This window comes from Telmatherina bonti, assembly GCF_933228915.1.
Source record: "Telmatherina bonti genome assembly, chromosome: 2".
NCBI classification, from domain to species: Eukaryota; Metazoa; Chordata; class Actinopteri; order Atheriniformes; family Telmatherinidae; genus Telmatherina; species Telmatherina bonti.
The window spans coordinates 24,144,727-24,168,532 of record NC_136620.1 but is presented as its reverse complement, the minus strand read 5'-3'; the positions used below and the strand labels follow the sequence as shown (position 1 = coordinate 24,168,532).

General features: G+C 39.3%; 1 protein-coding gene across 2 annotated transcripts in view; it reads left to right on the top strand.

The window, feature by feature from the left end:
• Positions 1 to 2,205: 2,205 nt before the first annotated feature.
• Positions 2,206 to 23,806, top strand: part of srpk2 (SRSF protein kinase 2) — a 51,082-nt gene continuing 29,481 nt past the window's right edge. For both annotated transcript variants that reach the window (XR_013771720.1, XM_079258896.1), the window contains exon 1: positions 2,206 to 2,294. Coding sequence is in view for 1 of the 2 variants with exons in the window: in XM_079258896.1 (XP_079115022.1) it covers positions 2,257 to 2,294 (38 nt within the window). In the remaining variant the exon portion in view is untranslated. The remainder of the gene's footprint in view (positions 2,295 to 23,806) is intronic.

Sequence of the window (23,806 nt, the reverse complement as noted above, 5' to 3'; positions counted from 1 at the left end):
CTCCTTGCGTGATCCAAGACTTTTTGTGTTCAAGATAACTCAAAAAGTTATGGACTGATTTTAATTCAATTTTTGCGAGTTGCTGGAAATGTAAAAAGAAAGAACAGGTTTAATTTTGGTGGTGATCTAGATCACTGTTTGGATCCAGGAATTTTTAAAAATGCTTTGGCGGAGGTTTGCGCTCTCAGATTGCTTTTCTAGTTCGCAGCTTTTTCCACCAATAATTTTCCCTTTCTCGGCTGTTCAGCGGAAGGAGGCAAATAAACCGAGCCGGTTCGGGAAATCCTTCCTGCATTTTCTCAGCTGTGGAGAAGCCTACAAAGTATAAGAAATGAACAACTTCAATTCGGCCCGAATGTTTTGATTGGTCAGAATTTTCACAGATTTACAGTAAAATGGGAGGTCTAACTACATTAAAAATGTACATACTGCAATCAGGACGAGGAACCACTTCACCCAGAGTTTAAAAAAAAAAAAAAAAAAAAAAGTCTCAAGAAGCAAGATCGCCTACCCCAGCTTTAAGATTTAAAAGCTATTTATGTTATTGTCATTGTGGCATCACGGAGTCTGTATGGCTTATTCTCTGAGTACCTGGAATACTTTGATAAGAATTATTGCAATAAATGTTCGTAAGAAAAGCATCTAACCTAAAGGTGACTAAACTGGCCAATGAATGAAATCAGCTGCTTTCCATGCAACCTTGCAGCGGTATGACATCCTGAAACTGTATTAGGTCATTTTGTAAAGCTTTAAAATTAGATGCCTAATAGAGTGAAATATGTTTTCACACTGAGGCAGAATCCATTAGATCCATAACACCCTAAAGCAAAGCTCCTTGTGCTGATCTTACCACCTTTCCTACATTTAAACATATTACTGCCAGCAATCCTCTGGATGTCCTACCAACGTCTTATGCTATTTTAGGAAACACCGACTGTTACATACTGTAAACATCTGGGCTACATGTCCTTTTTTTCTCTACAACCTCTGGATTACTAGTCAGTCACATTAACCTCAGGATGCCTCTTCAACCCCCGCTTTGCATTTTCAGTCACAGATTCGCGTGCATCTGCTAGTGCACACATACCTCTGCACACCCACACAACAATATTGAGGTCAGATTGAGAGATAGACACAGACCCCTGCCATCATTGCACACCCTCTGGCTACCACTCTGTGAGCTGTTCACTCATGTAGAAGCAAACCCATATGTCCTGAGAGATGATGAGAAACTGCAAAGACTCATGTATGTGCAAACACATACAAGAATGCAAAACAGGCTGAGGTGGAAATTAAGCTTGGAGAAAATGAGGGAGGATGCCAGATACAGAGGAGGGGGCGGGGGGTTGGTAGAGCAAGGGAGATATGAACAGCGTTGCCCTGAGATACAGGATGTCGTAATAAGGCAATTGGGAGAGAAAGAGAGAGAGGATGGAAGAGACCAATTAAAGCAGAAATAAGGGGTGGAGTGTGTACTTGAAGGAGAAGTGCATTGGTTTTTCTGGTGGTTTGACAGGCCGACACCCCTCTGCCTACACAGTGAGTGGAAGGCTCCAGTTCGCTTTGGGCTCTGTTGTTGTGCAGAGCTGCAGAAGGCCTGACAGAGCCAGCTAGACAGGGAGAGAAGGAAGGGTGGGACAGACAGACAGAGGGACACACTGTGGATTGAGAGCTGTGTACCCATTTCATCACCCAGTTCAACCAGCGACACCAGAGAGGAAGGACAGAAGGGGAGCAGGGATAAAAGGAGCATCAGTGAAAAGCAAGGGAAGTCGGAAGAGAGGCAAGGTGAAGGAGGAGAAGGGAGGAAGGAAAGGGAGGGAGGAAGGAGGCTTGAGTATGAGGAGGGGCGCCTGACTGACATTGCTGCTCTCTATCGGCTCACACACGCACACACACACACACACACACACACACCACACAGACACATATACGCCTCAACATAGGCAGACGCATGCCCAGACAGTCTGTGCTCTGCACAGTTGCTGCTCTTTTATTTTTCTTTGTGGACCCTTGTTCTCCATCCTTTCTTCTCCTCCAAGCAAGGGGACAGGAGAGACAGAGAGAGGAGGAAGAGGAGGAGAGAAAAGGACAAGGAGGAGGAGGAGGCAGTAACCCTCTCCTCTCCTGCACTCAGACACACAGCAAAGATAGGGAGAGAACGGTTAAATAAAAAGGACAGAGAAAGCAGCTTTCAGTTGTATTTCGCCGTCTTCTTTGGTCCCTTGGCCAGAGAGCGGCTAACAGGCACCGCTCATGTCCGTGAACTCGGAGAAATCCTCGTCCCCTGAAAGGTAACACCACATCTTCCTCTTTGCCTCTCTCCTTATGCTTGTCATTCCGTTCACATACATCTATGCGCATGTTTTTTTCTTTTGGTTTCTTTTGAGATTCCTCACCACAGCTCCCTCCTACCACTGTCCGTACCTCCATGTTTCTTTTTCTGTTTATGTTGCTGGTTTCTTCTATTGTCTGGGTCACAGCAGATAGACTGTGGTGGTGGTGGCGGCGGTTGGGGGAGGGGGGGGGGGGGGGGGGGGGGGGGGGGGTTGCAGTGGTTCATTGTTTCGCATGTTGCTGTAACATTTCAGATAGCTGCTGAAACTGAGCGTGTACAGTACATGCACATCACTTTACAGCAAAATGCTGTTAACGCATCTTCCTTTTGATGCTCCTATAGATGTTTTTTTTTTTTTTTTTTAAAAAGAGAGAGAATGCATTGTGTACATACACCAGCACACACAATCTGTGGTGCCGGAGAACAGAGCTTACACAGCAAGAGTGTCAACACACGTCAACATTGGCTCAGCCAACAGCACCAGCAGCAGCAGTAGTGCATCTCAGCAGCAATGCAAGCCAGCAGTTCATCCCATGACGCACCTCGGTGCATAACATTGTTAAAGGCCACACAACTTCACAACAAATGCAGCCTGTTCCTTCAAATTTTGGCCAATTGTTTAAAAAAAAAAAAAAAAAAAAAAGAGTGATACAATAATGTTGTTGAAAAGCATGGTCATGCTGCCTGTAATCAGTAACAATAATTACTTGTGCCCCATGACAGGAAAAAACCCTTAAATGTAAACTTTTCTTCAATTTACCATGGCAGGATGTTTATACATAACAAGCCCACTTATCGAAGCCAGCCATGGTTGAGAAGCCACTACTCATCTCAACCTTGTTTCTAAATACAAATATCTGCACTGTACAAGTACAAATACAAATATTTGCACTGATATAATAATTTGCACCTATTTGTGCCTTGTTAGTCCCTCTGATGTAGCCTTGTGAGATCAAAGTAAGTACAGTATTTTGTTTTGTTTTTATTTTTACAGATCATTTACATGCCCCCTTATTTTTTCTGGGATTTAAAAAAAAAAAAAAAGCTTTATGAAATGCTTCAGAACAAAAGCTTTGTTGTTGATAGTCTGTGCCAGTTCATTTCAAAGAAATGCTCTCAAATTTTTGGTACAGTGTGCCGTGCTCTTATGTGAATACACAACAACCCAAATTCATTCAGATCTAATCAGACAAAGCCCGCATTCCAATTTTAGCAGCAAAAAAAAAGGGGTTAAAACAGCTTGATTTGACGGGTGTTAGAGGGCAAAGAGCTTGAGAACTGCATGACTCAGGTAGCCACTGATAATGTGCCAAGTGCGATCAGGATGGGCTGCTGCCATCTACACAACTTTGTGCCAAGCTCCAGACCAGCACGCCTCATCTCATTGGGCTGTGAGCACACAGATAGGCAAACGTAAATGGGCACTAACAATATCAGACATTATTACATGGGTAGTTGGGCACAGAGGAAAGTGCTGCTATGTTGGACTGAAGAAGTGATGCTCATCATGGAGTAAGAGACACTGTGAAGAGCCAACAAGTAGGATGTACCAGATGAAAAATGTCATACTCATAGAGGATCTGCAAGAGAGATTCTTGTCACCATTATATCACCATTCAGTATACCATATTTAATCCCCAATGTTCCCATGATTTGCCGATTTTATGACTCTTGCCTGCTTTGTGCTTCCTCTATTGTTTGGGTTACAGCAGCTTGTAATTAAGAATAATGCAGCATTCTCTAGGTAACAACAATGAATTACACTCAAGTGTGCACTGCTGTCACTCTTAAACTCCAACACCTCAAATGACCACTGTACAGAGTTTGCCCAGTTAACCATAACAGGGTTGTTTGTATAACTAATCACATTTTTTTTTCAGAAAGCAAAAATGGAAATAATTTTTTAATTTTTGCTACTTACATATTTACTTTTTTATTTTTATTTTTATTTTTTAGCAATAAAGGTGGCTACGTAGCTTGCTTTTAAAATTTCAAGATAATTTAGTGTTAGTTTTTCAATGATAAGTTGTGAATGATTGTTGCAATCTGGTAGGTAGTATATATTATTTACGTGTAACTTACCATGACATGTCTAGATGGATGTTTGTCGCACATCAGGAGGCTCACACTGACCCATTCTTCTTTTTTCTCTGATTTTAGTATAAATTGAACTAAAAAAAATATCTATTTTGGGCTTCTGACAAATGGTAGTCTCTGTCTACAACACCATCTGGAGCCCAGACATACACACAAACACACAGAAATACAGGCACAGTTCAGGAGAGCTTTATTTTGAATGTGCATAGACACGTTTATCAACAATCAGGCAAAGCGGATTGGATGTGCATTAAACTAAATGGATGCACAAGACAGGCCTGAAAAGAGCAAGAGGTGGCACTGAGACAAATTTCTTGTGGAGCACTCGCATTAGGAAGACGATCCTTGTTTGTAACCTGGCACTTGAGGCATGGCAGAGATAGATGGAGGACGAGGAGTGTGTCTCTTTGTGTGTGTGTGTGTGTGTGTGTGTGTGTGTGTGTGTGTGTGTGTGTGTGTGTGTGTGTGTGTGTGTGTGTGTGTGTGAAGATATTTAAGTGTTGCGCATGTGAGCAGCTTAAAGCTTCTTTTGAGGAGCAGTGGTACGTCATTTTAGGTTATAACCACTGCCCTTTGATGGAGGGCTTATGTTCTTTGAAGATACTTATCCAAGAATTAAAGAAGTTGACTAAATAAACATCAAAAGGTCAAAAGTTTGAAAGCTTTGCTGCACAGCCAGGTTGTAATTCCTGTAGTTTTAGTTGTGGCTTGAGGTTGTGTTTTAAAACCGGCTGTGAAAAACTGTTCGTCTTAGGTCTGTGTCATTTCTTAAGCTATTTTTCAGGAAATACATGAATGTGCTTCTTAGGTAAGGTGAAAAATGCAACACATACTTCAAACTGTGCATGTCCCAAGTGATAAAATGGCATGTAATCGATATACTTTACAAGGCTGTGTGTGTAGCTGTGTTTGTGAGAGTCAATCTATACCTTTCAAGTAAGTCATTCAATTTCAGCCTCTTGTAACTGGTTGCTGCACAGATTATCATTACATACATCAGCCTCCTTTGTAACTTCCCTTGTTTACTAGCAGTTAAAGTCATCTGTTCTTACAAGCTGAGGCTCAAACTGACTAATTTTTTGCAAAAAGCAAAAAGCATGAATAGCTGAGGGAGATTAGACTAATGCAGGAGATGAAAGGGAGAAGAAAAAATAGGGCAGATGGAGCACCAGAGGATGCAGTGTTGGGTGTTGGAACGTGTCCAGTTGGTCAGCAAGCCAGTCTCATGCAGCAGACAATATTATTTCCAGTAGCTATCACATTCATACTGTGTCTGTAGCTTTGACTAGCCTGTATGGCCTCCACCATCTTCTCTGGTCTGACCGACATCACTATAGATGCACACACGACACACAAACACACACACAGACACAAGCAGCCCTAACCATGCTTCGACATGACAAAAGCTAATGAAGCGTGGCAGAGAGCTAGCCAGTGAACTAGCCAGCCTGCCCTGCCTGTCTGGCTTTCTGGCCTCCATTATCCATACTGTGCCACCAGCTCCACTCTCATCTCCAAAAAAAAAACAAAACAAAACAGATGATTGGTTTTCCTTTCCTTTCTCCTGCCACATTGTTTCATTTTCACTTTACCTCTCAATTTGGGATTGATGGAAACAGACACCTCATGCATGTTACATCATCTGTCCTCCATAGGGCCTTTAGTGATGTGGCAATGATACTTAAAAGTTTCTGTTATGTGTATTTGTAACTGAAACTGCTCTGAAGTTTTCAGGCTTTACAAACTAGTCTAACCAGACTACACGGTTGTGTCACCACAGAGTGACTGTGGGAATTTACACACTGCTCAGTGAAATCCTATGAAGTTAATCAGTAATGAGAATCACTGAGTCAAGCATCTAGGTAGGAACAAGATACCTTGCAAACAGGGTGTCGGTCACCATGGTGATACCCCCAAGAAGTGGTCATGTGATTTGGTACTCAAACACCTGATCTTAAGAGAGTGCTTTAGTATCATCAGCTGCTCCACAGGGTCAGAGGTCAAACAGTGTATTTATGTGGTGAAAAAATGAAAATACATGCAATGTTGAATGATGCTGCTGATGTGGTGTAAAGATGTTGAAATCACTTCGTGACATCTTTGTATGTCTGTATGGTGAATTAATAATGTGCCCACTCACGGCAGTCTGCAGTCCAGGGCTGCAGAAGACCTGACAGCGCCAGCTAGGCAGAGAGAAAAGGAAGGGTGACACACACACAGAGGCAACAGAGGCAGACACACTGTGGATTGAGAGCTGTATACTCATTTCATCAACCAGTTAAACCAGCGACATCAGAAGAAGGACACAAAGAGAACAGAGAGAAAAAAAAATGGTTACATCGCTTACACTGTGTACATACACTTATGTGTGTTCATTAGTTGGGATACTTCCATCTTGTTCGTTCACCAGTAATGAACAATGACAGCGCATTCTCCTGTTTTTACTGCATTATACGGTACTTTCACTACTGCATTTCAGTGTGAAAGTACAGTAGTTGAGGCTAAATTGCAGAGCAAATCATTGAGATTCTGCTATCTATAAAGAAGCAGGAATTATACCAATGTATGTAAGAAGTGGTTTGACTCTTGCTGTTCCGCATTGTGTGTTTCTGTGTCCGTTCCCTCTTTATTCAGTGTGTTTACATGTACAGCATTCCAGCCTTTCCTGCAGCACTTTAGCTGCTCATATTAAATCACTCTCTCTCCACAGTTGAGCTTTTTATCAGTTCACCATCTTCATTCCATCGTTTCTCTCCTTCATCTTCTTACACATCCTTTTTAAATGTTTTAATCTTTTGCTGTTTGTTGTGGTTTTTTTTTTATTTTAGTGGTCTGGACTGTTTGGACTGTTTTGGACTGTTGTGGAATGATTTTTGCATTGGTTAGCATCATGGTTGTTTCGCCTCAGTTAAAGTGGGAACAACATGCACCATGCTTCTAAAATGACAAGACCTTTAGACTTTCAGCTGCAAATAGATTTCTATATTGCACATATTTTGGCCTTTATACATTCCTTATAATTGTTTGAGTTGTCTATATTTTTAGTCACCATATACGATCCATGAGACAGTTAGTGTTTATCATGTGCATCGTGACTTCTTTCAAGAATAAAACCCAATGAAAAACAAAGTGAAACACTCCTCTTTAACTCCTCCCACCTAGTTTTTGATGTCCTTGGTTGCAGCTTGGATAGTTATCATGAAGTTCAGCCTTGTTTGTCTCATGAATTCACAGCTATCTCCCATCAGTATTTTAGTACTCTAAGAGTCGACTTTACTGCTACCGCACTGCAAGTTATACTTGGCAAATTAAACAAAAGGGAGAAATGGGTAAAAAGTGAAAGATGGCACCAAAGGAACAGGGTTGTGAGTTTATTTTGTGGGCAGGGGGACATGGCACAGTGATAGCCCTGGGAGTGAGATGACCCCACAGAGGAGTTGAGGAGAAGATAAAGCCAGGAAGAGGAGACAGGAGAAAGCATACAGGAAAACTGAGATTGAGACGGACAGTGGAGAACAGGAAGGGCCAACAGAAACCTCTGGAGAAAGCCTCAGATTGACACAGATAAAACACAGAAGAGGAAAGCAGGGGCAAGGCAGGGGGGTGAACGAAGATAGATGGCTCTCTGCAGACTTGCGCAGTGTGTTGGGTAATGCTAGGTCACCAGTGGGCTAATCTCTACTGATGCTGCAGCGTTGAAGCTGTGGAATGATAATGGCCTGTTTGTGTTTGTGGGGAGGCATGTCTTTGTTTTTGTGGCTTTGTGTGTGTGTGGACAGATGACACATCCTCACTAAAGGCAACACAATTTGGTCTCCTGCCACAGTCAAACCTGCACATAAACAAGCACATAAAAATGTACATATTCACCCTTAATAACCCCATTCAAAACCCTCCATCCTGTCGCACCAACTCGGCTGCATAACTGAGAACAGTGTTCTTCTGTTGTGTCTGAGAACACTGTTCAACTGTTATACCTCTTCCTGCAGCATGGTCATGTGTGTGTGTGTGTGTTTTTCTACTTCAGCTATGTGGGTGTGACTTGTTGAGCTCTAAACCCATGAAGAACTTGCAACATGTCAGCTCAACATGCTTGCTCACACCCATTGCCTCAAGTTTGGCTGCAATAAACTGGCACTAACATCCAGCTCCAGCTCAGTGATGTATACAGCCGGGGACATTATTTCATCCAGTCCAACTGCAGTATTAGACACATTGAATCTAAAATCTGTAAACCATACCAAGTTTAGCTCCCATTATATGCAAATAGCACAAGTAACCACCGGTCTGTCGTCAGTTGTTATTGCATGAAAAGCGAGAAAGACTTCAGTTTTTAGTGGCTGCTGCCAAACTAATAAGCACTCACTTAAGCTCACTTGGTAAATTTGCATGACATGAGGCTATAACCTTAGCAGCAGAGTAAATGAGATGAACAGCAGATTAGTGATTATTGATTTTCTGACCATGTGCTTAACCGCAGGGGGGAAAGGAAGAGGGGTCAGTCTTACATGGATTTCCCTGAATAGCGTTTGTGTGTTGTTTTGTGTGTTATATTGACTCCATACACACTGGATGCATCATTCATAGAAAACCTTGTTAGTGTTCATGTCAAAAACAAAAAGTAAAAGTTGTCCTTAAATTAGATATTTACAAATGAGCCAGCAAATTTCTTGCATTTTAATGTGATAAAGCGGAACTTAAAGAGTGTGAAAGAAAAGGAGGGGACTCTTACAAGATACACACAAGCCATAGACTTAACAGCAGCAGTGCAGTTAGTTTTTACAGAGAGAGGGGTGTTATTTACATTTCTGCAGGCTGATCAGTCCAAACTGAAAACTATAAAGAAATCAAAAGCTTTATGTATATCAGCAGCACTGTGCAGCATCATAAGTATGCAATGCTATTTATGGGAACCAAACACATGTGTCACATGCTAGCTTAATGAATAAGTATTATTAGAATGTCATTTAGCCACATCAGATTTGGAATTTCATTCTGTAATTTGACTGTGCACTTTTGGCTGTTGCATGTCCACTAGTTGTTCCATGCAATTTCCAAATTAAAGAGCCGGATGGTTTGCAAGAAAACTGTTTCTCGGGACAAATCTTGAACTGTGTGAGAAATAGATACTAATTTAATTTATTAATTTATTTGATTATTGTAAATATTGCTCTTAGTTCTGACAGTCAGATTAAATTGCCACTGATTCTCTATTTGTGTACTGATGCCAGATGCTAATGAGAAGATGCGAGAAAACTTCATTTTACCTTCTTGACCTGAAGCCAAGTTCATAACTAATTCAGATTATTATGACATGAATATTTCCTGGGGATGCTGGCTAACACTACATAGTTTTGGGTGGCAGCCCTGGGTGTTGGTGTGTTATGGATACTGTCCTGTTACTTGTCCTCATTTTGCCTGGAATATGGCATAGAGTTATCATATTTCAGTCACATGAAGTATTGCCTTCTCTGGTAACTTGTCTTAACAAGCAAATTTTTCATTCTTTATTTGCCATCTGAGGGCAATAAACTAATAGGGTGTAGGTGTTGCATTTCAGATCTGTATGTGACATACATTGGTCTATTTGTGCTAGAGGTGTATTAAATGGAAACAGCATGACTTGCTATATTTGTGTGCATCTGTAGCTATATGCTCATAATCTAAACTCAGTTGGACACTGAAATGACGCCTTAGCAGGTGGGTGTCACAGCACCATGTGACTTCTGTTGGAATTCAGGGCTTGGTTCATCTTGTCTGTCCAGTCCTGTATCCTTCGGTCTGCAGCAGAGAGCTGGAGCTTTGCTCTGTATGCTGCTCTCCTCCTCTTTTCTCTGTCTGATGGAGTTAAGCTCAAGTTTAGCCACTAAGAAGAAATGGGGACTGGCTTTGTGTGTGCTCCGCCTGCGCCACAGGGCCCTCCGAGCCAGGTAGATGTTACAGCATTTGGGATATTACTGTTATTTTATGCTTATTTTATGTGCCTGTTGTCCTCTGATTTCATGTCAACTACTTTTTTATTGATGTTTTTGATTTATTTAGTATTTTCTCTTTATTCTTATTCCAAAAACATGCAAGGTAGATTGCTGTGTAGAGGTACTCACAGTTGCAATGCTATGAAGACACATTCACTGTGGAGAGGGTAAAATTATCATATGCAACTTAAAATTATGTACATTAAACTGTATTTTTGAAAGGCGAATGGCTCTTTAACAGAATGGTGATGTGCAGTGTTTTGGCCGAGCTCAGCTTTGTGCAGTGTTAATCCTGTGAAATCTTGTTTATATTTGCATTCCTGGGGCTGATTAATTTTATGAGCCGAAAACTGCAACCAGACTTTGATATGTCACGCCAGAGAGAGTGTGATAATCTCTGCTATTTATGAGACATCCATTTGAAGTTAATATGTGCATCTCATCAGGACAAAACACCTCCATCACTGTAATGTATCTGTCAGTTTTCTAGCTTTTGGAAGGGCTAAGATTGAGATACAAAAGAAAAAAAAAATTCTAAGCAGTGGACACCTGTAATTTTCAAGTTAAAGGCGACAAGGAAAAATAAGCGCTCATTGGAATGACAGGCCTGTATTAGCGCATATATTACTGTTGTTGAGAGGAACAGCTAGGCTTTAAATAGCTCTGTTATTAGTGCTGACATTCTCTTTGATTGGCAGTGATTAATAGAAATAATTTACAGCCTGTCTTTGAAAACTAATAATGTTCTGTCACTTTTTTTTAATTGCCATGATCTACATTAAAACCGAGTTGTAGCTATCAACAAAGCTCCAGGGGAGTTTTTCATATAATTAAAGACATGATTTGTAACTTGTGGATCTTAAAACTATATGCTCCGCACTCCTTTGATGTTGCTGTGACATTTATTATGGACATTTCCGGAGCTGTAGCTGCCCTGCAGCATTCAGAGGCCGTGGAGCTGCACTTCACAACTTTTTCTTCTGGGATGCTATATGAGGTTGCAACTGAGTTTTGCTTTATGCGCCGCCTCACATGCTAGCAAACAGATATCAACTCACTGCTTATTATGAACACGCACCATGGCTGATTGGGCAAAAAAATACAAGAGGACATTATTGGACAAAGAAAAGAAAGAGAGAGCGACAAATCAAGAGATAAGACAAGCATGAAGGTGAGACTATTACTGGCTGGAGAGAGCGCACAGTTGGGATGCAAGATGGATGCTGAAGTAGTTCTCATATAAGACAATTGGACACTTGGAAAGTCTACAAAAGTTCCACAGTGTGTCTTCAATATAAAGTTATATAGATTTTTAATTTGATGTTTGTTTTTTTTTTCTTTTTTCATAATGAGTTGAGCAATCCTACAGAAATCCAATAGATTTGATCATTTAAAAATTCATTATAACAGAAAAGGGTCCACGTCACTGTCCCATGCAGTCACGCAAGCACACCTTTGAAATGGTAGATTTATTTACAATGTCATTCACATTCCAGGAAACCCTTTTTTTCTCTTTTTAAATTTTCTTTAACTTGTCAGTGAATAAAGTTTTCTTTTTTTTCTCCCAAAGGGAAGTTGGATGTTTTACAGCACATGTTTTTGTGACAAACTGGACCAGTACAAATATGGTTGACAATTTTGCCTGAAGACAACACAAAAGTTCCCATTAACTGCTTCAGTTGTACATCAGATAAAACTTGCTACAGTTTTGCAGCTGGACTGTCTGAACTTCAGGTTATACAACTTTGGTATTGGAGGTGAAGTTGGATGTGTTCATAGTACTTAATGATATCAACATCACATAAAATGTGAGTCCGCTGTCAGGAGCAGCTGTCACTGGCTTTTGTGTGGCAGTACCCTGTGTTCAAGGGAGTGCTTTACAGACATGAACATGGCGGCTTGTGGATGTTCTCGTTTGCTGTGGGCGGATGTTACAGTATGGGGTTTTGTGGTTTGCTTACGTCATTGGAATGCATAAATACAGAACGGAGTAAACAATTGCTCTATAGAGGGAGAAGGTCTCAATATAAAACATGAAGTGCACTTCATAATTAAAGGTAAAGCTAATTCTCAGCTGCTCTGTGTTAGATATGGAGTTGACTATCTCTTTACCCTGCAATGTAAAATTTGAACCTCAAGGCTAAGAAGCACATTTAGTCACCACAGTTGGGTGGCATAGACAAGACACAGTAACAGTGTTATTGTCCTGGTGTGGATATACTTTGCCAATATGGATGCTGGTCTCTGTATGCAGCCATATTGTTTGTCTTGCACAGTTGTGTCACAAGTTCACATCTGCAGCCTGCCAGAAAAGTGGAGCACTGTTCCACACATTTTGTTTTCTCAAAGTGTTTTCCATACAATTATAAATGTGGGTCTCATGAACACCCCCTCACTTGTGCAAGCTGCAGGGCTTTTGTATAGAGTGTGCATTGATTTTGTGTTGTTTCTCATCTTTGTGCATTTGCATTATGACTGCAGCAGTATGCATCATTTAACGCATCTAGCATATAGTTCAGTCAATACAATGTGTGTGGACTTGTATCCACTGGCAGCCTATGCTGAATTTCACTAACATTCAATTCAGTCTTTGTAAATTAGGGTGTCAAATGCCAAACTGACCACTAGCTTCAAAGTCACTGTGTTGCATTGCAACTTGAGGGCTGAATCCAGATTGGTGTCCCACAAATCTCACAGGAACGGGCAGTTTTAAAGTTGCTGTGAATGGGAAATAGCAGTTAAAAATAAACTCTAGATTTAGGCTTTAGCCATAGCGTCAAGGATTGAATTGAAAAAGATTAAAGCAGGGCTTTTCTATGCAAAAGTAAGTCTGGGAAAATGACACAGAATGACAAGTTTTTCTACTGTGAAAATATTTTACATCGTAAACAGAAAAGAAGAAACCAAAAAAGTCAATGTTAAGAATGTGTAATCAATCAGGGGGTTTTGGGGACTACATGTTGCAGTTCAGAAATCAGTGGCAGCAAGTGGGAGTCATATGAAGAAAATGGTCCTGAGATATTATCAGAATTTGCTAGCATAGCATAGCTTTTATGACTGAATCTTTGTTTTATCCCTGTGAATAATATAATAATAACAGTAACTATATTGCAACAATATTGAAAGACAAACTGTATAACCAGTATAAGCCAGGGATGCCCAAATTCAGTCTTCGAGATCTACCATCCTTCAACTTTTAGATGCAACTCTTCTTCAACACACCTGAATCAAATAAATGGCTTGTTACCAGGCCTCTGCAGAGCTGGATGACATGCTGAAGAGGGAATTCAGCCATTTGATTCAGTTGTGTTGGAGAAGGAGAAATCTAAAAATTGCAGGGTGGTGGAGCTTGAGTACCAGACTTGGGCACCCCTGGAATTTAAACTGTATTTTACATCTTTCAAAATTGAATCAAGTTTTGTACATCTTCAGCTGCAAATGGGTGCATATGAATGAATCAATAAATTGCATCGCATGCTGATGTGATACTGCAATTACTTTTCTCCTCACAATTAGAGGAAGTTGTAGGATTGGTCTGTTTCTACTATTCAGAAAATATTTACTTATCCAAGTCCATCATATTTGGATGGATCCCTTTTTTGATGACTGTTTAATGCAACATCAGTACGAAGTAATTAATGCAATGGGTTTAGAAATCTGCAAGGTTTAATTTTAAGAATAAAGGTTTGAGCTCAGCCACAATGGATCTGAAGCTACTTCCACTGCAGTGGTAATTGTTTGATGTTGTTAGCTTTATTTGTGTAATTGACTGACATAGTCAGGTCATCTCCAACAGCCACTTCCACACTAATATGACTCGTAACTTAATTCCCCAGCTCTGCTTGAGGCTAGCAGCAGTCTGTTGCCAATTTGCATGGATGCAAAATTCTCTTATTTGAATGCTGTGGGACTAATGTGGTACCTGCTTTTGTATCTTTGTGGGAGCAGGCAAAAAATACATCTAAAGCTAAATTATAGGTTTAACATTGCCACTCACAGCCACTTGCACAATGAACCATAGTACAGTGTATTGATTGGTGGCAGATGGAAAGAGAATCCTGCATAGCCATACTGTGCAGCTACAGACTGTGATGTGGGGGCATTGCAGCCTGTGACGTCAGACTGCATCCTGAAAATAGCGGTGAGATCTAAGTTGTGCACGCAGACGGAGCCTCTGGAGGAGAGGAGAGAATGAGTCAGCTGTCTTGCTGACACGGGCCAAGAAGGAGAGAGAGAGAAAGAGAGAGAGAGGGATGAGCAATGAATCAATCAGAAATAGAGATGGCACCTTGAGAGTGGAGGAGTGGAGCTGAAGGACACCCGTGGTCTGATACCCACGCCTTAATATTGAGAGTGGAGGACAATGCTCTTGTTGCTAAGGAATACCTGTTACCTTGGTGATGGTGAAATATGTTTAACGATGAGTCATGAAGTTGAACTCAAGTGGTCAACTTTCTGTGAGCCTCTTGATAGATGGCGATATATCAGTGATGCCCTGTGACTGTCGTTAACAGTTGGACACATCGTGACAATTTTCAGGGAGATCATTGATCAATCAATCACATATAGTAATCATATAATATTTATGAAAGGAATTTATGTTTAAGCAAGTTTAAAGTGATGTTTCTCATTTTTAAATCTATAATCTATCAAATCCTTTCAGTTTAACCCTAAGAAAAGATGTAGAATAAAATTACATGTTTTTTTCTGAATTATCTTAAAGTGGAAAGAAGGAAGTAAAAACACATATTTTTATAAGTAGTTGTTTATAAATTCCATCTCGTTGTCCACTCCATACCAATGGAGGTCTATGAAAGAAGTGAGCAGACAAATGCTCACAAGTCTAATACTCACAACTCTAATTGGAAAAGATGTTCACAAATTGTCTTTCCAATCTTTTTTTCTCAAAAAGAAAAAAAATCTTCACATTCTGCTGCATGTTAAGTAGCTTATGTCAAACATTGTCTCCAACTTTGTATGTGATTATGTGCAGAACTTCATTGGCTGTTGGATCTATTTATACTGCTAAACAAAAAAGAAAAAAAATCTTTGCTTTTTAAAGCTTGGTAGACAAAAGAATTCTGCACCAAAGGTATAGTATAGTTTTTTTTTTGTTTTTTTTAAAGTAAACATTAGGGGTGGGAAAATCACGTCAAAAAATCGAATATCGGGATTTTTGCTTCACAATTTTAAAATATATTGTTATAATGAATATATATATATATATATATATATATATAATTTTTTTTTTTTTTTCCCCCAAATTAATTAAAATAAGCCATTATAAGATTTTTGTCATTATGTTTTTTTATTGATCTTTTTACTTGTCTTCTTGGGCATTGTAGCAGTAGAATGATCTGGCTACTGTGTTGTTTTTTGCTAATTGAAATCAAGAAAAATGACAAGCAAATAAAAGTTTTGTAGATTTTTTAAAATTTGTTTTAAGTCAATAAAAATCAGCAATATCAAGGAATCATGAAAATCGCAATTTAAATTGAATTGGCACCCAAGAAATCGGAATACAATTGAATTGGGGCTAAAGCATATCGTCACAGCCCTAGTAAACATGCAGCAACTGTGTTCCAAATCTTTGAAAATGAAACAACGTAAACACAAACCCTCAGGTGATATTAAAGGGGTCCTATTATGGTATTTCAAGTTTTCTGAGCTTTCTACAGTGTTACAGTGTTGAATCCTCATCAGACATGTGAACGACACTGTTTTTTAATCACCTAAACATGTTTGAGTTTGAGTTCAGCACTCTCTCTTTCCATGGCGACGAAAAATGCGTCGTTTTAAAGAGTTTTTTCTACTTTGAAATCCTTGTGACGTACTGGGGGATTATGTTCGGTGATTGGTTACCTTCTACTGGTTAACAAGGGCATGTACAAATACATCAGGCGGGTGGAAAACGTCGGATAAAGTTATTTCGAACGATGACTGGTGAGTTTACCAAAGAGAGACATCCTGCTGCATTCATTGCTGTGGGTTGCTGTTTTCCACTTCGTTTTCAGGGTCTGATTCAGGTTCCAACATGTAGGGCTGTATGCTATGTGTTGACATTGTATTTTGGTTTTTTTTTTACATTGAAGTCATATTAGCCTAATCCTTCTGTTTATGAGATGTTACAATGACGGTGAAAGCAGTTGCGGTGTGCGCTCCCGATATAGTGCAGTGGCGGGAGGCGGGGCTTAATGCGGAAGAGTCTCAACCTACTCGTTTTGCCCACAGGCTGATCTGACAGCCTACGGAGAGGGTCGGTCTGAAGTAAATAAAGCGATTTGTGACAATAACTCGATCAATCCCAGCCCTTCTGGTCTCAGAAATAAAAATAAATTAGCCTGAAATGCACATAATAGTTCCACTTTAAAGATCTTCAGATCTCTGAAATGGATCATTTTCTAACAAGAACAGAAAAATTAGTTGGTTTTCCAATTTTTGTGATTACTCGTGAAGTAAACAACAATTCTCCAAATATATAAATAAAAAGATTAAAAACATTAAGAAAATCTCCAAGGATAAAGTAATGGAGTTCATTATTTATTTATTTATTTATTTATTCTAGAAAGTACTTCCATATATTCTGGAATAACTATTCTGTCTGAAAGTGGAAATCTGAGCTTTTCAAGCTTCGTTTGTTACCTTTTGAATCACAGGAAAAAATCTAGCTAGCTTTGACTTCTCGCTGTCCTTTAGCAGAATAACTGCTGTTTGACACATGAAATACATTGAACAGTGGAAACAAATAAAAAAAGAAGAGATAGCTGGAGTTAACGCCTTCTTCTACAGACTATTACTGTTGCACGCTGATGCCTAAAAGCTGCTGATCTTGTTTGTACTGCAAAACTCAGTTGTAAAAGATGCATTTAGTTTTTTTTCCTCACCTGTATAATGTAATTTTCTGTGGAGACTCCATTGGGACACAAGGAGGAAGCTTCATTTAATCTTTTCTAAATGTAGACTGTTCTGCCCACCCTCTTCCCCAGAAGCATCATCTGACCACTGGGACATTATTTATTGGCTATTATTCATCCCTTTTTTTTTTCTTGCGTGAAAAATGCAAAAGTATTGAAAGTTTACACAAAAATATCACAAAGGAACAGAAAAGTAATACGAGATAATGCAAAAGATAAAAATCTACATGTGTCCCTTAGGAGTCTTTGTGCTCTGTAACCAGTGTCATCCTTTTGAAATTTGCAACCACATTTTGATTTCAGGGATCATAAACTAATTAAGTCTATCTTACAAAGTTATAATTACTGGATATTGTTGAAGTACCTATATTGGTATCTGGTGTATACTCATTTCTGTGTGTTTACCAATGATAAAGCAGCTTTACGTTGAAACACTTACCCACAATCTGCACTGGGTGTGTGTGCACTGCAGTTTAATTCTGACAGGCCAGTTCACACAAGAGAAGATTTTAGATGCGGAGTGCCACGGGGTGCAACCTGTATAACTACATCAGTGAGATGACAAAATCTTGTTATTTTAATAGGTATATCAATTTACGGCTCTTTCCAGACTTCTTGTCTGACTGAACGGGTGGTGTGCATAGAAAAAAAACATATTTATATGTATTTATATGCTAACAAGTATGTTAAAAATCACCATGCACTCCCAAAACTCAGTATCTCGGTATACCCCCTTCTGTAAAAAGGATCTGTGGTGTCATATAAAATCTCCATTTTCATGATGAACATGTCACGGTCCATGATGGAAGAAAAAAATGCTGAACCCCCTGACTGACTGCTTTCTGACTTGGTGTCATTGGGAAAGATGTAATGTTTACTGAGTTTAGTGATCACATACCTGCACAGGGGGACTTTATTTTGAAATTTCCTTGATGTTTTACACTGTTCCTGTGTCTGATTTCCTGTCTGGCTCTATCTGAGATTGACACATCATACAGTAAACGGACCTGGCACATATATTTAGCAGAGAGCTGCAACAAGGTTCTTCTGGGACACATCTGACATGCGCTGCGGTGCGCCCATTGACAAAGTGGGCACGAATAGTTGTGGAGGCCACGGCTGAGCCGGAACAGAGCGCACACTTACCTGGTGGCATTTGGCCTTTACGTTCTTTGAGACAGCTTTACTTCTTGCAAAACACTTCAACAAGTTCTGGAAACACAATTACAAAGGCATGACCCGGAGGTGATATGCGGTTGGAGAAGGGACAAGACTTTAGAAACTGGAAACAACTCAGTAGTCACATTGAACAGCCAGTAGCTTAACCTTGTGGAGCCTAGTTCCAAGTTTTGAGGCCGTTTTGTGGTGATTTCTAATACAACTTGGACTTTCTTGTTTCTACGTGTGTGTTCAGGGAGAAGATGTTGTCTTAATGGACTAACTTGTTAAGTATTTAGAAAAAAGACATGCATGAAGTGTGTTCGTTGACATTATGGAAAGACTACACAGTGTCAACCTGTCTTTGTGGGCCGTGACAGCCTGCCAGGTGTTCAAATCCAGGCTGGTTGCTGGTGTTTCTTCATGGGAAACCTTTAAAAATGCATTCTCTGTTATTGTGCTTTCTCATCTTAATATAAGTATGTTTCCAGAACTTGTGAAAGTATTTTGCAAAGTATAAAACTGTCCTGAAGATTGTAAAATTGTTTTGTGTCAGTGTGAAGTTGCTTTGTCATTGGTAAAAGTGTTTCGGCAATGTATTCAGAACTTGGTAGAAATGTTTTACAGTTGCTATGTTTGAATGAAGGATTGTAAAAATGTTTCACAATTTTAGGCTACATAATACAGTTATTTTTTTTACCGAATTAGTGGTTTTGCCTCTGTAAAAGTGATTTGGTATTGGTTTTGTTTTGGTTTTTTTGTTTCCGTTTTGCGCATTTAAACATGGTTTCTGTGGCGTAAATGTGCATTGTGAAAATCTGAAATTGTTTCGCTCAATGTTATTCTGTTTTTTGCCACCCAGCCACTGTACAGTCTGAGTTACCAAAGATGCATGTCCACGTACCAGTATTCATGCAATAATCAGACATCAATACGATAATGGCTCTGATTGGTCAGCCCATATCCTGACTCTTGCTGGATGTATATATTTAACAGTGAGTTGGCTGGTATTGTGATCACTTTTAGCATGTAAAGCAAGAAAAACATTAGGACATAAAATTATATTTCCAGCATATATTTAATTTTAAAACTTGCTGTGAATTCAGTAGCGTACATCAACAAATTTCTTCAGGCACGTCTCCAAAGCGTGTTATGATGAGGAATTTGTTGGAAGAAGCTTTTTGTTCATTTCCATCCCCTCCCTTTGGATTCTGTCAAATGAAATCAATCATTCTGATGACACCTCAGTGCAGTTATCTGCCTATAACATGACAGAACTGGTTTGCAGGTGTGAATGATGGAACAACCTCTCAGAAAGGCCTTGAGGTGCACTCTTTGGTTTGCACTCATCATACCATGATGTACATGAGCACTTCTACCTCGGATTAAACATGTTTTCTTAGTAGTTCTTTCGTGGGGTTACTGTCAGATGAAACACGTTGAGAAGCATGCTGAGCTGTTAAAAATTTAACACTGGGGTAGTAGATGCCACTGCAGAGCGTGCGGCTGGATCAGACTGAAGATGAAAACACAAATACAAGGACATGAAGGTTTGAGGAAACATTTTGGGGCATGTCCACACACGTAACATGACGTCACAAGATGGAAACTGCATTCTGCAGTGCTTAGTTGCACAGTGAATGCAGCAATATAAGCTGAAACATTCCTGTCTCAACCTGTGCTCTACAAGCAGGTGAGCTGCATGCGGGCTAACATTACTAAACTGTTTTGTCACTGTGTTGTGTTTACAAAACAAATGTACATCTCATGTCCTTCAAATATAAATTATTTCTGCATTGCACCGAAGCATTGATGTTTAAGGGCTAAGCAACTTAGACATGCTCTGCTTTCTTCTTCTTAATCTGAGTAAAAAACAAAACAAAAAAACTTGAACTGTGCAAATAATGCTGTCAAAGTTGCCAGCAGTGCTGGTATTTGTAATGTTTGACTTTAAAGCACAACAATTTGCACGTGTGTAGAAATACAAATAAATGCTGAAACCATGACAATTGTTTGAAACTGAAAATGATTGGTCTGGAAATAATCAAAACAATATTTTGTAAGCAAACTTGTGCTCCTCTTGTACATATTCATTTATTACACCTATAACCAACTTTTTGATCTCATCATAAATCATTAGTTGGAATGGCACGTGGAATATCTGTAACATTTTATGCTCACTGATAGAAAATGCTGGTTTTCACTGTTTGGGTTATAGATATACAGACACATTTTAAAAGTATTTTGTGTGCGGATAACAGTCGTGGAGTTTTGTTAAGTATAATAAACAAGGATACTCAGAACATCACAACAGGGAACTGAGTACAACTTTAAAGTGAAGTAATTAAATAAGTGTAACCTAAACTTTGCAATGGGTAAGGTTATTTATAGCTTGGATGCCACAGAGCATCAAATATTCACTGAAATTTTGAAAGTACCTGTTTATATTCTTCTTCTGTGGCCAGAAGATGATTTTAGTGTTCGGCTTGTGTTTGAGGTTAATTTTCTTATGTTTAGCAACTGCTTGGTATTTCGCCCACCACCATCTACTTGCGAGTACAATTACTGGTGGAATGCTGCATCATGGCTCTCTTAGTGTAGAAAAATTATTTTTTCTGTTTCTACTCTTAGTTTATTGTTTTCCCTTGCAGAACGTTGCCTCTGGTTTTCTCTGTTTGTGTCTTTTGGACAGATCATTCTGGTTTTCTACTTGTCTTTATTTTTTTTTCAGCTTTTGCTTGTAATTGTCTGTTTCCCTGTGTGTGTGTGTGTGTGTGTGTGTGTGTGTGTGTGTGTGTGTGTGTGTGTGTGTGTGTGTGTTCTGTGTTTGCCCCAGCATCCTGAACTCTTTCTGCCTGCATAATGTGTTTGCCTGTCTTCTTGATTATTCTTTCCCTCCATCTGTCTACCTCTTTCTGTTTACCTGGTTTCTCTGCCTGCTGTTTTCATCTGATTATGTCTCCCTGTTTATCTTTTTCTTCTCACTTTTGTTACTGTCAGCCTCTCTCTCCTGTGTTTCTCATCCCTACTGATTTCTAACAGTTTTGCAGAAGTTCCCCAGCTTGATTTCATCCCAATCTGCCTCTCTCTCTCTCTTCTCTACTTATCTATTAGACTGCAGCGTCTGTGCTATCTTAATGTTTTACGGCTCGGCTTGGGTCCAGGAAATTATGGAGAGGCTAAGTGTTCACACAGCCAATAGCAGGAAGAGCCTTATAAAAGCACTGACTTATTGAGGTGATGTATGACACCCTACGTGACTACTTTAGCTAGGAAGGAGTATCCTGTTGCAAGGACATGGCCATCTTCTGCGTTGGTGCGAAGTAGCAATGAAATCTCAATGCCAAGTCATTTGCTCTCTTAAACCGCTGCTCTTTGTGCATTTACGTCGGCCTGCCATCACGCTAACGCTTCACACACACCCTCGCCTTGCAGTTGCCATAGCAACCCACCAAGAGGCTCCATCATGTGTCTGAGCCGGTGACCGCAATTGCTCACAAGCTCAGACTTTTGTGTGTGTTTGTTGTCTTAATTTTGCATTCACTTATGTTGGTGCACCATGCTGTGGCACTGAGTAAGAAATGTTAGAAGATTTCTCTTTTTATTTTAAATGATCTTTTTTTGTCCAAGTCTTGCCAATGCATATCTGAGACATTCTTTCGTGTAAAATTCCTTTGAAACATGAATTAAAAGGAAAAACAAAAGAAAAAAAAAAGAGTTACCATTTATCATAGTTGTTATGTAGCCAGGGTACTGGTAATGAATAAAGAACTGTCACATGAATTAGTTGTTTTCTTTGAAAAAACAACAGTTTTCGCTTTTTGTTAAACTTTTCAGGCTTAAACCTGAATATTTTCTTTCACCGTTGCTGCTCATATTACCTTTTTTGGCAGTAGTAGGCCACCATTAGCAAGGACACAGCTTTAAAAACCCCCTGAGTACTGCTACCAGCATCAAATAACAAAGTGGATCATAAAAGAGCTTAAGAGTCAGATATTTCCCTTTGGAATTATTAGAGGGCATTGGGCGAACAATTAGCAGTATGTTCATCAGGTGGCTAGAAACATGATACAGCTTATTATAAATTCTCCCATAACTTCTTGAAGTGTAAGTTATATGATTATTTTTTTTCTTTTGTGTGTATTTTTACCTCCACCATTGTAAGGGATTTTGCACTAACAGGACAAAAATAGGTGACTTCCAATCTAAAGACTTGGAACAATATTTTTGGCTTAAAAGGTTTTTGTTTGGCCATCCCAGAATGAAATTACAGGGATGTTCTTAAAATCCTACAAAACATTCGGGTGGGCTTCGGTAATTCTCTGAAGTTAAAAACACAGAGCGCTGAGAGCTGTGTGATCAAAACATAGTCTGGTCAGGAGATTTGACTTTTTCCTCTTATGTGCTTGATCGTTATTATTATTTAAGCATTGTAGTGGAACAAAGTTGATGGTTGTTGGAAATAGATTTTCCAGGAGAAGTTTTGTTCGTTACTAATCTAAACCTGAGGTTTTAATATGGCTTTAGCCAGCATGACTGTGTCTGATTTGTTAAGCTATTAACAGTTGCCTAATTTCATACTTAAGAAAATGTGTTAATATGTGCCAAGTTAAGTTGATTTAGGGACATCTTATTGTTTAACTGATGGAATAAGGTCATATATCTGGAGTTCTGAAGAATATTTGCACAAACTATTGTTAACACATTATTGCAAAAATGTAAGTCCTTAGTACTTGTGAATATAAATCTGAATGATAAGGCATTCATTTTTCCATTTTATTTTTATACCTAATTGTGTATCACACAGAAGTAATGTCCAGTATTGCTGCCATAAGGATGATTTCATTTTTTCAAATCAAATCCTTTAATATTCTCAAATAAATGTCCAGTTTTGTTGTGTTAAAAAATGAATCGTGGCCTTGTGCTTTTCACAAAACAAATTCTATGACTGCAGACAGTTTAAAAATAAGTATTTGTTCAGACATGTTATGTGTCTGTGGATTTGCTGATATTACTGACAGAAAATGCTTAAATTACTAAAACACCAGCTTTTATTGCTGTGCAGTGAGCCTGTTTATGTTTTTTATTGGTTTTACAATGACTAAAATTAGTCTTAATTTGTTTTAATACCACTTTCCTCAATTAACTATTCTTAAGACTAAACCACACTTTATTTGTTCAGTAACACTCTATACTGATAGTCATGCCAGCTGCAATCTTTTTTTTATTTATTCCACACACGCACACAGACCAAGCAACACTTTCTGAGCTTTGTAAGAATTTTTGGCCCCTGTGGAAAAGACCTGTCTGACACAGTATGGTCT